The sequence below is a fragment of the Gekko japonicus genome, unplaced genomic scaffold (genome assembly GCF_001447785.1).
Source record: "Gekko japonicus isolate JY-2015 unplaced genomic scaffold, Gekko_japonicus_V1.1 scaffold1242, whole genome shotgun sequence".
In the NCBI taxonomy this organism is placed as follows: domain Eukaryota; kingdom Metazoa; phylum Chordata; class Lepidosauria; order Squamata; family Gekkonidae; genus Gekko; species Gekko japonicus.
The window spans coordinates 84,157-101,679 of record NW_015172041.1 but is presented as its reverse complement, the minus strand read 5'-3'; the positions used below and the strand labels follow the sequence as shown (position 1 = coordinate 101,679).

General features: G+C 45.9%; 1 protein-coding gene across 1 annotated transcript in view; it reads left to right on the top strand.

Moving 5' to 3' along the window:
* Positions 1–3,154: 3,154 nt before the first annotated feature.
* XPA (xeroderma pigmentosum, complementation group A) overlaps positions 3,155–17,523 on the top strand; it is a 16,792-nt gene continuing 2,423 nt past the window's right edge. The window contains exons 1-5 of the mRNA XM_015420680.1: positions 3,155–3,203; positions 8,320–8,480; positions 9,694–9,804; positions 14,937–15,042; positions 16,981–17,146. Coding sequence (XP_015276166.1) covers positions 8,342–8,480; positions 9,694–9,804; positions 14,937–15,042; positions 16,981–17,146 — 522 coding nt within the window. The 5' untranslated portion in view covers positions 3,155–3,203; positions 8,320–8,341. The remainder of the gene's footprint in view (positions 3,204–8,319; positions 8,481–9,693; positions 9,805–14,936; positions 15,043–16,980; positions 17,147–17,523) is intronic.

Below are 17,523 nucleotides of genomic sequence, written 5' to 3'. Positions count from 1 at the left end.
GATGGAATTCCAGACCTAAGGAAAATCAAAAGCTAATATGAACACTGAAAGCAGAGAAGAAGGAGAGTAATACTAAATATTTATATAGAGCTTTAAAGCTCTTCAGATAAAGCTCTTTAAAGATCTTCAGATAATCTCTGTAATCATTACTATAACCCTATAAAGCGGGCTATCATGATTATCCCATAATAAATCTAATCAGTGCTGCCAGAATAAAGATAAGTTATAACCCAAGCCTAAAGATATTACTTAGGAAATATAGAAATAATTTCCTGACCCCTCCAGTTCAGGATATAAATTCCCTACTGGTATACAGGGATAAGTTAATTTTCATTCAAATTGCAGGATACAAATTAATTGATTTGCACACCAACTGCTGTTAGTCTCTGAATGCCAACTAATAAATAAGTAACACGGTGTGATTGCAAGCAATAGCCAGATCAATGTATTAGAATGCTAACCAGAAGATCACATTGCATTAGAAATGTGATGCTTTTTTAAAAAAAAAACACCAGGACTCTCAATATCCAGTTTAGGCAAACTGATTTTTCTTCTGTAGGTCAAACACAAACAAAACAAGAAAACAGACAAACAGATTAATTCAGGTGCATAGCCTAACAGTGTAATCCTGAGCAGAGTCCCCCCCCCATGGGTTTAGAATTGTATAAACTCTATTTAGGATTGCACTGTAAACAACTGATTTCTAAATGCAACTGCAGCCCAGTCCCAACATGCATTTTTATTTGGAAATAAATCATGCAATAGGACATACTCCGAAGTAAACATGTGCAGAAATAGCCTAATACTCTGCAGTAATGACTATACCAATCATCATCAATATATCTAATAGACTAATAGTGAACATGGCCCCCATCTGCAGATACTTAAATCTGCTGATTGGGGCCCTGGTGACGGAATGGAGATTTTTCTTCAGACTTGTGGGATCCTCCCCTAGGTTTGCCAAAAAAATCTGAAACCTCAAAAGGGAGTTTAAAAAAAAACATTTTTGGGAAGCTTTCTCCTCTTGTACCTTTAACTGAAACAGCCTTGTTGGAGGCATGCAGGTGGCTGAATGAGAGGCGTCTCTGCAGCTCCCAACCTCTGCTGAAACAGCCAACAGGGTGCTGGAGGTAGGTAGATGGGCAGGTGAGGAGGAGGGGGAGCTTCTGTCACCCCCACCATTGCCAGGTCCAGGGAAGGGGACATGAAAGCAGGTAGGCAGGTGGGGAGGGGGAGGGCTGAGCTAAATGTCCCCCCTCTCTTGGTGGGTGAGGGGTGGGTGAGTAGTAAGCTGTGCAGCAAGTGGATGGCCCACCAGGGGGAGGAGAGGATGTATCCCCTTATAATTCCTACATTTGTATATAAACTGACCTACTTGCACAAAGTAACAAGTCCATTGATCCACAATGCTTGTAGCGCACTCTGCTGCCTGTTGTCAAGTTTGCATGCTTTTATGTGTGATTTGGTTAGTCCTAATTAAAGATATTATGTGGACTGTGTTATGGTTATTTGAATTTCACTTTAGGACTACCATGGCTGCCAACAACTTCTGTGATCAAGAGTGCCTGTGCTCTGGGTTTATCAAGAAATACTCAAGAAGAAATTAGGTTTGAAGGCATGAAAGCTTACAGTTTGCATCTAGAGCAATGGTTTTCAAAGTGTGTTCCCAGGAATTAGGGTTGCCAGCTCTGGGTTGGGAAATACTTGGGGAGTTTTTGGAGGGTGGAGCCTGTGGAGGGGACCTCAGCAGGGTGTAATGCCATAGAGTCCACCCTTTCTAGGCAGCCATTTCCTCCAGGGGAACTGATCTCGATTGCCTGGAAATCAATTTTAATAGTGGGAGTTCTCCAGGTGACACCTGGAGCTTGGCAACCCTACTGGGAATCCTGGGATTTCTTGGAAACTTGTCAGGCAGGAAAATTTATCAAGCAAAAGATCAGCTAAGATGGCCTAGTAGTGTATTGTCAAACCACCCTATCAAACCTGGGTTCAGATCCTCACTCTGCCATGACGTTTGTGGGGTGATCTTGGGCCAGTCACTCTCACTTAGGCTGAAGATCTCCCGCTATTACATCTGATCTCCAGGCGATCCCCCTGGAGAAAATGGCCACTTTGGAAGGTGGACCCTCCCCTCCCCAAACCCCACCACCTCCAAATCTCCAGGTATTTCCAAACCCAGAGCTGGCAACCCCACCGCAGTCAAATTTATCTAACAGATACAGTTGCCAACTCTGGCTTGGATATTTCTGGAGATTCATGGCTGGTGGCTGGAAAATCTTGGAGGCGAAGGAGGCTCTCAGCCAGGAGGTACGTGGTGCTCTAGATTCTGTCCTCAGAAGCTGCCATTTCCTTCAAGGAAACGGGGCTGTGTTCCTGAAGAAGTGAGCGGTGACTCACCGAAGCTCCTACCCTGCCACATATTTTGTGAGTCTTTAACGTGCTCCTGGACTCTTCTTGCTCTTTTCCGCTGCTACAGACAGACTTAGCAGTCGGCTGCCCATCTTGATCTCTGTCTCCATGGAAGGCACCGCATTTATAGCCCTAAAGAACGGAAGCCCAATCAGCCTCGTGAAACGTATCTGAAGAGGTGAGCGGTGACTCAGGAAAGCTCGTCCCCTGCCACAGATTTTGGGAGTCTTTCAGGTGCTGAACTGGAGTCTCTTTCTCGTTTCCTCTGTCACGAAGCATGCCCGGGACCACGCAGCAGGGCGGCTCTTAAACAAAGCCTTGTCACGGGCAGGATGTATAAAGCCTCACGGACTGTTAGTAACAGTACAAATCCCGCGCAGATTCCCTACAGAGAGAGGGGAGCAGCGTGAGGAAGAAACTCTCAGAGACTGGCGCCATTCTGCGTAGGACTGCGCGGGAGAAGGATTACAGGCAGCCGCGGAAGGACTCTGGGTTGCCCTTCCGCTCAGCAAGGCCTTCTTTCCGGGAGGCCGCCACCTTCAGCGCCTCCCTGGTCCCAGGCGAAGCCGAAGCGGCCTCCTCCTCACGACGACGCGCGACGGACATTTTCCTCCTCCCCCCGCCGCGCGTTCACGAACAGAGAAGCGGCTGAAGGGGAAGGGAAAGGCCGGGCGCGCCCCCCCCCCCGGCGCAGTCCCGTCAGGCGCGTTCCCTGAATCACGCCTTTAATAGGGTCGGAGCCTCGCTTCGGCGCATGCGTGCACGGCTCGGACGAGAGTGGTGGCGGCGCTTGTGTAAGTTCCGCGGTGGCGTCCGGGGGGGCCGCGCGCTTTTGGAGGTGGAGCGCGTGCACCGGGAGATGGGGTTGGGGGAGTGATGCAGGGGGTGGCGAAGTTTGGACAGGTGGGCGGGGTTTTTTTGGTGGTGGTGGGGAGATTGCAAAGGAGGCTGAGACGAATGTGGGCGTCGATTGGCCTGCCTCTGCTCGGTCGTGGGCATCAGGTTCTGCTACGTCCGGTACCTGTCACGTTGGGTCTGGTCGGAGTCCGACGTGCCCGAGTGTCTAGGCTGTGTGCAAGGTCGGATGGGCAGGAAAAGCAAAGGAGAAAGTCCGGTTTTTTGCCTTGCCTGCTTGCAGTGGTCCCGATCAATGTTCCCTCTAAGCTGTGGAGTCTTGTGAGCAAAAATTCTACTTTGTGAGCTACTGGAATTACAGTTGTGAGCAAGCGATTTGGCTGCTGCATAAGTTAGTTTGCTCTGGAGCCATCCTTCCTGAGCTAAGACAAAAATATGTGAGCCGCAGGCTAAAAAACTATGAGCTAGCTCACACTAACTCAGCTTAGAGGGAACACTGGTCCCGATACGCCCTTCGAAATCCATTGACTTCAATGGACTTAGAAGGGTGTCACTGTGCTTAGGATGCGTTGTCAGTTCATGCGCCCAAGGTAGTAAACAAAACTAGTGCCGAGCAAGACAGATGCATTTATTTATTTATCATATGACAGAGTTACACACACAGGAAGCATATGATAACCAAGTTGATACAATTGGGTATGCAGACCGACGAAAGCCACCCCCTCAATAAAAAGGTAAAGGTTCCCTTGCTCGAAAGCCAGTCGAATCCGACTCTAGGGTTGCGGTGCTCATCTCCGTTTCAAAGCCGAAGAGCCAGCGCTGTCCAAAGACGTTTCCATGGTCATGTGGCCAGCATGACTAAACACCAAGGCGCACGGAACGCTGTTACCTTCCCACTGAAGTGGTACCTATTTATCTACTTGCAATTTCTTGCTTTCGAACTGCTAGGTTGGCAGGAGCTGGAACTAGAGACGGGGAGCTCACTCCGTCATGCGGCACCCGGGTCTTGAACTGCTGAACTATTGACCTTCCACAGCCTGCAGTTCAGCGTCTTAACCACTTGAGCCACCGCAGCTCCTAAACCCCCTCAATACTAATATCTAAATTTTCAATCCACTCAGTTGCAGTTGGGGAAAGTTCAGAGAGCTCCATCACATCATCCTGAAAAGCACGACACTCACATTCCTGTGACAGATGGAAAATACTTTGGCGGGCTGCACCACAGTCACATTTGGGTCCTGGCTTTTTTCCCCATTTAAACAACCGGTCTGCATAACTGCCAAAGCCTGTCTGTATTCTATGCTAACAGAATAAGACAGCTGCATTGGTCAGCATCATAGCAAACATGAGAAGAATCATAGAGATAATAAAACGACATCTTCAAGATCAATAAGGTTGGGGTTTTTTTAATTGCAGCATAATCTTTTGTAGAGTAGAGTTCACTTCGTAAGATGTATGTACTGGGTCCTTGCTACGTTTTTCTGTGTCTCTTGCTTTATATGTATCTAGGCCCCGGTCAGACGTGCTGGAAAATGTGGGGGGGAAGTGCGGCTATTTGCGCTGTCGCATTCTGATACGCCATTATGTGATCAGATGCGACTGTGGCTTTCCCGCGGCAGAGGACAACGGGGGAGAAAGCCGCGTGCCGGCGCAATCATACCCAGGGAGTCCGCATGCAGCCCGTGGCAAACCATTTGCCAGTAGGTCGTCCCAGGTACTTTTTTAATGCACATCTTCGGCGGGACGCCACGGGTTTGCCATGGGTGCGCTACGCCTCCCAGATGTTCCGGTGTGATCACGCCTGGAAAATCCACGGGACGACCGTACCTTCAGCGCAGCAAATGCTCCGTGTGGACAGGGCCATAGTGTATTTTTAGACCACTTTTTCACTCTTAAGTTCCTTAGGGTGGTTACCAACAAGTTAGAGCAGACACAGCTGCATTGATGACATTACACTACTATGTGGAATTACGCTAATTATAGAAAACAAATATAAAGTAAAACTGTTTTGAAAACTTCCCTAACAAAAGCACAATGGAATGGACCTCAGTAATGGTGCAATCTTAGAAATGTCTGTTCAGAAGTAAGTACCAAGATGTTCAATGATGCATAGTCCTAGATAAGTGTGGACAGGAGTTCCCCCTAAGAGCCATAGGAAGTTATGGGGTGAGCTGTAAATAAAATAAACAGTAGGGTCAAAAGGCCATGAAATCCAGAAACGACAAGTGAGATGTAATGACTTAAAACTCATGTGTTAAAGGGGGGGGGAGGTACAGAGATCATTCACTATGGCAGAGTTGGTGATGATGTGAATTTTCTTACTCGTGTTAACTAATTTGGCAAAAGTAATGGTGGATGAATTCTTCATGGAAACTTAGAATGCAAGAATTGGTTCTTTCCTTTGCTGTTGTCCCTTGAAGGCTTTTTAGTGATCGAGTATTACTAGAATATTTGTGACTTCAAACACCATTTGTTGCAAAAAAAATTTAGGTTTACATAAAAATCTACAAGATGTAATGTGCAAAGTGTCTACAAAGTTAGGGGCATCATCTAGTGAAAAGCTAACCCTGTCAAGTCCCACTGATTCCAGAAGTACAGTGAAGCCCATGATTAGGTATAAAACAGCTCAACTTCAGCTGGATCATGTCCTAGGACAGTGATGGTGAACCTTTTAGAGACCGAGTGCCCAAACTGCAACCCAAAACCCTCTTATTTATCGCAAAGAGCCAACACGGCAATTTAACCTGAATACTGAGGCTTTACTTTAGAAAAAAACAACTCATACATTAACTTAAGACGATCCAAACAAAGTAAGGAAAGCAATCCCAAATGCTTTCATTTACTTAAAATTATTTGGCAGAGAATTCGACACTTTAATGATGGTCTGGGCCTGGCTGGGGTGATGGCACGCATGCCCACAGAGAGGGCTCTGAGTGCCACCTCTGGCACCTGTGCCATAGGTTCGCCACAACTGTCCTAGGAGTTTTCATAGGTAAAAAGCTGAGAACACATAGCATTTGGGTCTGAGGGTTCTATAAGATGTGAAATATGCAGACAGATCTGGGGTGACTAAATGCCACTTGTGTATGTTTCCAGCACAAGGATAAACACAGTTTGAAGTGAAAGTTTTCAGGTTTCTATTCACCCTCTTGGGACCAGCTTGTTTTCACTACTTGCTCTCGGCTGTGCTGTGAGAAACGGATGACTCTTCTGCATAATGAAAAAAGAAACGGATCTGATTTCAAATATCAAAAGAAAGAAGCTTGTAAATAATTTTTTTGGGGAAAGGCAGGTGTTGGGTCGACCAATGCCTGAAGGATACTTGCAAAGGCATCGTGGTCGTTCACTACGGTGGAAATTGCCATCAAATGGCAGATGCCTTATGGTGACCTTGTAGGGTTTTCAAGGAAAGAGACAAACAGAAGTGGTTCTGCCATTGCCTGCCTCTGCATTGCAACCCTGGGCTTCCTTGGCCATGTCCCATCCAAGTACTTGCCTTGGTGGACTTTGCTTAGCTTCCGAGATCTGATGAGATCAAGCTAACCCCTCCAGGTTAGGGCACTATTGTTCGCTCTGCTAGATGTGTTGTGGCCGAAGTGGGCCTGGCTCTTGAAAAATCTTGATTTGAACAACATACAACACCCCATGCTGCTTGCGCTCATCACACAATTTTTTTACTGTGCCTGATCCTTGGGAAGTCCATCTTGCTTCCACTAGGGCAAGCATTTGGGATTGCTTTCCTTACTTTGTTTGGATCGTCTTAAGTTAATGTATGAGTTGTTTTTTCTAAAGTAAAGCCTCAGTATTCAGGTTAAATTGCCGTGTTGGCACTTTGTGATAAATAAGTGGGTTTTGGGTTGCAGTTTGGGCACTCGGTCTCTAAAAGGTTCACCATCACTGTCCTAGGACATGATCCAGCTGAAGTTGAGCTGTTTTATACCTAATCATGGGCTTCACTGTACTGCTGGAATCAGTGGGACTTGACAGGGTTAGCTGTTCACTAGATGATGCCCCTAACTTTGTAGACACTTTGCACATTACATCTTGTAGATTTTTATGTAAACCTAAATTTTTTTTGCAACAAATGGTGTTTGAAGTCACAAATATTCTAGTAATACTCGATCACTAAAAAGCCTTCAAGGGACAACAGCAAAGGAAAGAACCAATTCTTGCATTCTAAGTTTCCATGAAGAATTCATCCACCATTACTTTTGCCAAATTAGTTAACACGAGTAAGAAAATTCACATCATCACCAACTCTGCCATAGTGAATGATCTCTGTACCTCCCCCCCCCTTTAACACATGAGTTTTAAGTCATTACATCTCACTTGTCGTTTCTGGATTTCATGGCCTTTTGACCCTACTGTTTATTTTATTTACAGCTCACCCCATAACTTCCTATGGCTCTTAGGGGGAACTCCTGTCCACACTTATCTAGGACTACGCATCATTGAACATCTTGGTACTTACTTCTGAACAGACATTTCTAAGATTGCACCATTACTGAGGTCCATTCCATTGTGCTTTTGTTAGGGAAGTTTTCAAAACAGTTTTACTTTATATTTGTTTTCTATAATTAGCGTAATTCCACATAGTAGTGTAATGTCATCAATGCAGCTGTGTCTGCTCTAAAGCTAGACTTGTTTTTTTAAGGCAAGAGATGTTTCAGAGGTGGTTTTGCCATTGCCTGCCTCTGCGTCACGACCCTGGTATTCACTGGAGGTCACCCATCCAAATACTAGCCAAGGCTGACCCTGCTTAGCTTCCGAGATCTGACAAGATCGGGCTAGCCTGGGCTATCCAGGTTAGGGCAAGGAATCGGTATAAAAGAGATACTCAGCTGCAGGAGGATGCAATGTTAGGGCAGCACTGGCATGTCTCTTTCTGTATCATTCTCAGGGGCTTTGATGTATTTTGCTCATTTGAGTCCCAGTGACGGGCCGTGCCACTGCATTAAAAAAACAGTGTTAAGTCGGGGGGGGGGACAGCTTGTGTTGCTTCTGGCTATAGCGCTGGCTGGTGGCATTTCTGATTTTTTCCCCCCACGTGTCTAGATTTCTGGCTCTGAACTTGGCCATGGACACCCTGACTCCTGAGGGGGAAGCCCCCCCACTCTCTGCAGCGATGAGGGCGAAGATCGAACGGAACCGTCAGCGGGCTCTGATGCTGCGGCAGGCCAGGCTGGCCACTCGGCCGTATCCGGCCACCGGCGAAGGTTTGCTTGTGCAGCACAGGACACGGGGTTGGGGGAGCCCAGGCGGTTCAGGTGCCTTTGAGCCGACGGCTGGCGCAAGAGGGAGATACGCTGATGAGAGAAAAGAACGTCATAAGCTTTACTGCATTCGCTCACAGCCTTAGCCAGTGACATCAAAAATGCCAACAACATCGAGAGTTAGAATGCAACAATCACAATAAAAACTCTAATATAGGTTACGATTTTATCAACAATCATTAAGAACACGGCAGAAATGTGAGTTGAAACCAACATCAATTCAAGCAGTTCAGTCAGATAGTCAACAAAATGCATAGATTTATCCACTGGCTGCATTCACAGTGGGTGGTTTTGGTAAGGCCTTTATCACCCATGCAACAAACTTTGCCGTTTGCATCGTTATGATAGAAAAGAATAAGGAAAGGAGGTGATGTAATGGTCAAAGTGGATTTAAAAAACAACAACAGTGGGGCTGGTTTTAAAATAATGCCTGGGATCCTGGTATTTCTAGACTGCATCTCTGTCCTTCATTTTGGAAGCATTTCTCACTGTTTTGCATGGCAGCAAAAAAGCCTGAATGACCAGTCTCACTTCTGGACAAGAGCCCAAGAGATTAAACGTGGCAACAGGCATTGTTCTTTGAGGCTCTCTCAATGCTGACTTTTAAAACTAAATCTTAAGGGGAGTTGAAAGAGATTATCTGAAGTGCAGGGCTACTCGTAACATATGAGCAGGATAGAATCTAATTATTTTAATCTCTTTGGCTAGGAAGCTTGCGCACTTGGGCAAACAGGAAAAAAATGTCTTAGCTCAAAGATTCGGCAGTGTGGGAGAGATGAGGATCCAGAATCCAGAAGCAGAATAACACAGTGACTATTAAAAGATAATATTATTGAGGGGCTTTCTAGATGGAGACCAAATTCCCCGTACAAGAGAGATGGTGAGCTGTAGGTCGTATATCATTGCTTGCTGAAGTCTCGTATCCCTTAACAGGAGTCAGCAAAGCCAGTTCCACATTCTGGGGGGGTCTTGGGGAAAGTGCTCAGGGGGCTACATATGCCCACTGCTAGACCCCCCTTCTTGCCCCCTTCACCTGTGCATCTTCACCCTGTCCACTCGCATGCTCTCCTACCACCTGGGGGCTGGGAAGCCTAATTAATAGCAAAGTTTCTTTTAGTTATATGTGTGCGTGTGACATTATTCTCCATCCTTTCAGGCAGTTCAAAAGTTAAAGCGCCTCCTAAAGTAACAGATACCGGGGGAGGATTCTTTCTGGAGGAGGAGGAAGAAGAGGAAGACGTGGCAGAGAAGATTGTTCACCTTCCAGGTATGCGGTGACGATGTTGAAACGATGGCTGTCGCTGATAACTGTTAAGTTTGCCGAAAATAGAACAAAAGGAGAATAGGAACAGAGGGGAAACTGGCCATTATTTCTTGTGGAGATGTAGAAAAAAAATCTGAAATATATACACAATGGATGGAAGCAATTTTGCACCTTTCGGTAGTTATCCAAACAGACACTGCACTGAGCTGTGCCCTGCTTTCTGTTTTGTGATTGTGCCTCTGGGTTATTTTCCCCGCAAGCAAGAGCATCTACAAAATGTTACACTCACCCAGAGGAGTATAGCATTTTGTAGTGCCAGCCTCTTGCCTGTTCAGAATGACCATTGCTTTTCCCCCCACAGGGGGAAAGCCATCCATATCCTTCCTTTGCAGGTTGGCAAGCAGAGAAGAAGAGGGTGAATTTGAGCTGACAAAAGACCTGGCCGGAATAGGGTTAAGGTCACTTCTCCCCTCCTGGCCAGTTCTCCACTTAAGAATCTAGCTTCTTGCAACTACTTATCTCAGGGGAGGGGACACATTATCTCAGAACTGCTTGTAATGTATAGCTGGCCCCTGTAGGGCTGGGAAAGTAAAGGGTGTTTGGAAGCTGATTATGGCTATCCCAACTCCAGAGAACTTTCTGCCACAGCAGTGGGAAGTTGCATGCATGCCTCTGTGCATGAAGGTTTCCCACACGGAATACGGGTGGCTTGACTGTATAGGTATCTGAGGCCTGGTTTGAACTGGATGGAGACAGAGGACAGGAGAACTTAGCCACATGGCACTGCACCTGCCCCATTGGGCCCTTGGCTGCTGTGTGTGCAGCATTTGTGCTCCATAGATTGGTAGCCCACATGAGTGTTGCATCAGCATGCTAATATTTGCAGGCATAGCAGCCCCATTTAAATGTCAGGTGTGTGCAAAGTCACATGGGTAGGCTCTTTAGTCCTGCCAATTGTTTGTCTAGTTTTAATCAGGCCTGGGTGGGAGAGGTCTGCAAGGAATGAGCCCTCCCACACCCAAACAAGAGCGTGGGGATTTTGTAAATGACGGGTCATTTATGCGTGCAGTCATACCCCAGGAGTCAGATATGGAATATCTTTGAAGCTGCCTTATATTTAATCAGACGGTCAGTCCGTCAAGGTTTGTATTGTCTACTCAGTGGCTCTCCAGGGTCCCAGGAAGAGGTCATTCACCTAATCGGAGATGCCAGGGATTGAACCTGGGACCCTCTGTATGCCAAGCAGGTGCTCTGCCACTGAGCCACAGCCCCTCCCCCTCTCCCCATTTAAATGTCAGGTGTGTGCAAAGTCACATGGGTAGGCTCTTTAGTCCTGCCAATTGTTTGTCTCGTTTTAATCAGGCCTGGGTGGGAGAGGTCTGCAAGGAATGAGCCCCCCCCACACCCAAACAAGAGTGTGGGTTTTTTGTAAATGACTGGTCATTCATGCGTGCAGTCACACCCCAGGAGTCAGATAGGGAATATCTTTGAAGTTGCCTTATATTTAATCAGACGGTCAGTCCGTCAAGGTTCGTATTGTCTACTCAGTGGCTCTCCAGGGTCCCAGGAAGAGGTCATTCACCTAATCGGAGATGCCAGGGATTGAACCTGGGACCCTCTGTATGCCAAGCAGGTGCTCTGCCACTGAGCCACAGCCCCTCCCCCTCTTTCCCGGAGCACTACATTTTGGTGGGAGTGCGATAGCTTGCATGCATCGCTCGTCCTCACTTAATTGGGGTGTTTGTGACTCGGTGAAAGCTTGGTCAGGCTTAATTTCAGATGGGCGGCCGTGTTGGTCTGTAGCAGCGAAATAAAGCAGGAATCCAGTGGCACTTTAGATGCATGCATCCGATGAAGTGAGCTGGGTCTTGGGAAGGTTCAAGCTGGACTAAATGTCTTCAGTCTCTAAAGTGCCACTGGGGTGTGGGTGTGTGTGTGTTAAGTTCTGTCAAGTCGCTCCCAAATTATGGCAACCCTCTGAATTAATGACCTCCCAAACGTCTGATCGTTAACAGCCTTGCTCAGGCCTCACAGACTGAAGACCACTGGACTCCTGTTTATTTTAATGGTCTGAGTTTTGTTTCCTAATCTCTATGCTGTTTACCATTGGAAAGCAGTCCCATTTGAACTCATGGAGTGGATAGGTTAGGTAGGAGTGAGCAGACAGGGAAAGATTTAGGTGTCGAACTCATTTGTTACGGGGGCCAGATCTGACATAAATGTCACTTTGTTGGGCCGGGCCATGTGTGCCATAAAATGTAATGCCAGGTACCGGGGAGATATAAACTTTATAAAGGACACAGGCAAACCCAATTAACAATATTATCTTTTACTCAAACTACAAAGTTTGTGAGCCGCCCTGAGCCTTCGGGGAGGGCGGGATATAAATTTAAAAAATAAACAAACAAACAAATAAATAAACATGCTTTATACAGTAACACTCCTACAGTATTTCCTTAAAGTATCTCCCTGATGCCCGCCCACCCACTTCCACCACCCATGGCTTATTAGCACTGGGACAGGATACAGGGACATAATGCACAGCCTCTGTCATTTGGCAATACAAGTTGCTCGGGGGCCAGATAAGAGGCCTGGATGGGCTAGTTCTGGCCCGTGGGCCGTATATTTGACATCCCCGGAGTGGTCTCCCCTGCCTTAAGATCCCAGTTTGTTGCAGGCGGGAACAGTGCAGATCTGCTTGTAACGTGTAACTTGGCCCTGTTAGGGCTGGGAAGGTAGGCAGAAAGCAGAACATGGGCACTGTGGCTCACACATGAAGCTGCCTTATATACTGAATCAGACCATCATTCCATCGAGATCAGTATTGTCTGCTACTGCCCTGACCTGGATAGCCCAGGCTAGCCTGATCTCTTCAGATCTTGGATCCAAGCAGGGTCGGCCCTGGCTAGTATTTGGATGGGCGTCCTCCAGGGAATACCAGGGTTGTGTGATGCAGAGGCGGACTATGGCAAAACCAGCTCTGAAACGTCTCTTGCCTTAAAAACAAGTCTCGCTCAGCCACCTAGTAGTGCATAACGCTAAAAGAGCTAGAACTACTGGCTGCCAGACAATCTTAGGATCTCCTGGCTATTCTACACACACTGTCATGCAATAATTAATTATTATTAGTATTGCCTACTCAGGCTGGCGGTGGGTCTCCAGGGCCTCAGGCAGAAGTCTTTCACATCACCTCCTTCCTGCCCTTTTAACTGGAGATGCGGCGGATTGAACCGGGGACCTTCTGCATACAAAGCCGAGGCCCTTCTGCTGAGCCAACTGCCCTGTCCTGGGCTCTTCCTGCCATAGCACCAGGCTGCACGTGCATTGCTCTCTACCCCTGGAAAGTGCCTCCATTTGAATGCATGCTGCTGATAGGTTAGGAGTGAAAAGTGCTTCATACTCCATCGTGCAGTTAATGGCCCTTTTTGTTAGCCACAGAAAAAAAAAGTGCCACCTCAAGGATGACGGATGCAGGCATCTGGAGATGGCAGGCGCAGTAGGGAGAAGCTGAGTCACCTGATAGAAGGTAGGCCACCTGTAGAAAGGATGAAGGTGAAGGAGTGGGAGAAGTGCGAGTTTGGTATAGTGAGAGCCAATTTGGTGTAGTGGTTAAGAGCGCAGACTCCAATCTGGGAGAGCCGGGCTTGATTCCCCACTCCTCCACATGCAGCTGCCGGTGTGTCCTTGGGTCAGTCATAAGTTCTCTCAAAGCTGTTCTCTCAAGGGCAGTTCTTGAGAGAGCTCTCTCAGTCCCACCTACCTCACAGGGTGTCTGTTGTAGGAAGGGGAAGGGAAAGGGGATTGTAAGCTGCTCTGAGACTCCTTTGGGTAGTGAAGGGCAGGGTATAAGTCCAATCTCCTCCTCCTCCTCCTTGTGTTTCTTTAGGTAACTTGAGTCCTGCCTATGTGGAGGTTTAGATTAATGGTCCGGCAGTGCCATCCTAAGCGGAGTTACACTCTTCAAAGCCCATTTGCTTAGAATGGCACTGTTGGTTGCTTTTGGTTCTCTCATTCTGTCGCTTCTACAGTTTTTATTTTAAATAAGAAACCTTTTCATGGTTTCTTTTGTCTACATCCCATCTCTGTTTTTATTTTCTTCTCAAAGTCTAAGCAAAAGGAATCTTTTAACAAACAGCGCTTAATTTCCCCCCCTTATTTCTTACTGTGTCAGTAGACTCCCTACAGGTCTTTTAGCGCTGGCTCCCACTATGGTGCTGTTAAACCATTTTGCTTCTAGGAGAGAATTGGTGCTCTCTGGGACTGTCCTGCAGGTAGTTCCCACGTGCAAGCCCCATTAAAACGAACAGAAGCTTTGCCATTTCAGTTCATTCCAGTGGTGCTCGCACAGGAGAAACTTAATGATTAATGCCGTCCCTAAAGACAACAGTGCTCTCCAGCACTTCGAAAGCTAAGTAGAACAAATGCATTTTTTCCTATCCTAAGTGTGAAATATACGGTATTAGCATTTGTTATCAACTTTTAAAAGACAAAAATAGATTGTAAAATGAAGATTCATAGATCTGTAAAGCTGAAGGAAAATATGGGCAGACTTATCTGTAACTGGGAAAGCTTTCTGGGTGAGCTTGGGGCACATTGTCCACTTAACCTGCCTCACAGGGCTGTTGTGAGGGTAAAGTGGAGAAGAGAACAATGTAAGGAGCTTTGGGTCCCCATTGGGGAGAAAAGTGGGGTATAGAGGAAGCAGATAAATGAATCATCATCGAGTGGTGCGGTGTGCAATCATACATGGCCTGCACATGCACAGATCCCACATGAATACATACTGGATCAGACCATCAGTCTATCAAAGTCAGTATTGTCTACTCAAACCGGCAGCAGCTCTCCAGGGTCTCAAGCAGAGGTCTTTTGCATCACCTACTACCTGATCTTTCACTGGAGATGCCAGGGATTGAACCTGGGACCTTCTGCATGCCAAGCAGATGCTCTACCACTGAGACATGGTCCATCCCACATGGAACTGCACAATCACCATGACGATGAACCATCTGTCCTACTCAGAATTCCATTTCAACCTTGCTATATTTTGTGTGTGTGTGTGGCTAGATTCAGAAGTACTTTAATATAGGGTATTTGAATGTTCTTAACAGCATAAATTGTTTGTTTCTTTGTAACAGGGCCTGTGTTAGGATGTGACTATCTTATCTGTGAAGAATGTAGTAAAGAATTCATGGACTCCTACCTCATGAGCCACTTTGATCTATCAACCTGTGATAATTGCAGGTATAAAGAAAAATAAGTTTCCATTTATTAAATGCTAACAAAGTCCCTAACATTGTGAAGCAAGGTTGGGGAGGGTGGGGCTTGGTGTGTTGATTTTACTCTCTTGTCTTCCAAAACGTACCCTCAGCTCTGTGTAGAAAATAAATGTTCTTTCATAATCTTAAGTTCAGGGAAGTCTGACGAAATTGGTATAATCAAATAGATAGAATGAGGAATAGGGGAAAAACATGTCTCATATAGCATATGGCTTTGCTGAGCAAAACAGCTGTGTTAGTTTTCATCCTGAACATTAGAGTGCAAAGTTTAACTGCAGTATGCAAGTACTTAAAAGACCATTGAAGGCTCATGAGGACATACTTAAATATGTGGGATGTTTTACTTAAGAAAGGTGACTAAGGGTGGATATGTTGTGTATATTTTTAAAAATATCTGTGGGGTGTTGAAAGTGAATAGAGAGAAATTTGGCTTGTTCTCTCATAGAAATTGAACAACAGTTAGGGATAGGCAGGGTTCGTGGTTCATGGCTGAACCAAAAACCAAACCATGAACCCATACAAATGGGAAGGCTGGTTTGTGAACCAACCCGGTTCATATCAGTTTGTGAGCCATTTAATGTTTAAACCCCTGCTTTCTGCTCCCTGCAGCTTTTTGTGGGGAGCAGAAAGCAGTGGTTTGAATGGCTGCTTTAATGGCTGCTTTCTGCTCTTCACAAATCGCATCAAAATTCCTGAAAGTTTGTGGCGGTTCTTCAGTTCATAAACATCGCTTCACAAACCATGAACCAAAATTTGTGACAAACTTTATTTCGTCAGCCAATTTGTGCCCATCCCTAATAGTAAATTCTAGATGGACAAAAATAGCAGTCCTTTGTACTCCTATACTCCTAAAAGTGCCTTTATGGATCACAAGACATGGTGACAGAATGGCCACTGGCTTAGGTAACTTTAAAAAAAGTTTAGACAAAATGATGATACTCGCAAGACATGGTGACAGAATGGCCAATGGCTTAGGTAACTTTAAAAAAGGTTTAGACAAAATTATGATACCTAGAGACTCCACGTAAAGAGGCAGTCTGTCTCCCTATACCATTTAATGGCGGGCAAATATCAAAACAGGATTATCTTCTTCATGCTCTGGTTTGGTCTGATCCAGCAGGGCTTTTCTTATATTCTAAGGCCAGTCCAAATAAGGAGGATCTCTGTTAGATCTCCACTGTACTTCCAATCTTGGGCAAGTCTCCAAGGAACAGCTGTCACAGAACTGCGAAGTAGCTACCAAAGTTAGTTTATATGCTGTGTTCATATAGGTTTGTGACGTGTGAATGTATTTTTTTTCTAGCGGGGAAGAAGCAGTCTCGTGTATCACAATTAGATACATGTAATTATCTATTATTATATGTAAATTTGGGAAGTTTTAAAGCTTGATATCGTTAAGGAAAGTTCAGCCGCAGTGATTGTGAGCATTGAAGGAATGGCGCCACAGGGGTGTTGCTTGTATTAGCCAGAAATTTGTGGGTTGGTGAGTAGAATCTAGGATGTGCACGCCTTCAGGACAGGGTCAGGGTCAGAAGCAGACAGACAAGAAACAATGGCTGGTTTATTATCCACCAATGTGGCCTAATACAGCAACAGACATCTCCTGCCTAGGCATTGAACATGAAAGCATTAAGCCAGTGGGCTGGATCCCGTTCTTCTAGGTACAACTTCATAATGATTTCTGTTGCATTTTTATTATACAGACATTGTGCTTAATTTTGGTAGGATTGTGCTCAGTGTGCTCAGTCTGAAAAGCCACAGGGGGAAGTATTTCGTAACTTAACACTCAAAGGCAGACTCACAAATCCCTGACTACTGGGTCAAGTTCCTTGAGGGAACAGACATTGCGGAAAAACTATCAAGGACTTCCGGTTTCCGTGACTGCACTGAAATCTCATTTCAGAGACGCAGAAGATAAGCATAAGCTCATAACAAGAACTGAAGCGAAGGAAGCGTACCTTCTAAAAGACTGCGACTTAGACAAGAGAGAACCAGTGCTCAAGTTTATTTTGAAGAAGAACCCCCATAACCCCCGGTGGGGCGACATGAAACTATATTTAAAACTGCAGGTACTGAAGCTTGCCAGAAACTCTCCCCCCCCCGCCGCCGTTTCCATTCTGAGCATGACCGCTATTTTAGCTCAGCTTAGCATTTTGCTTTAATCGAAACCAGACACAAAATGTGACAATATGACATTTGGTCATGTTCATTTACAATTTCTAAGTCATTTATTGGTTACAGTAATTCAGGGGTCCCCATGGCGCCCACTGATGCCATTTCTAGTGCCCACCAAGTATTTTTAGGAAATGAGTGGGGCCAGGTAGGGCTTTTGCCCAGCAAGACTTATGTACTACTGGGGATTTGGTTGGCTGTGCAAATTTTGTTTAAATGTTGCTTTGGCAGCAGCTGCCTCCACAGCACAAGGATCTGCACCATGTTACTGAGG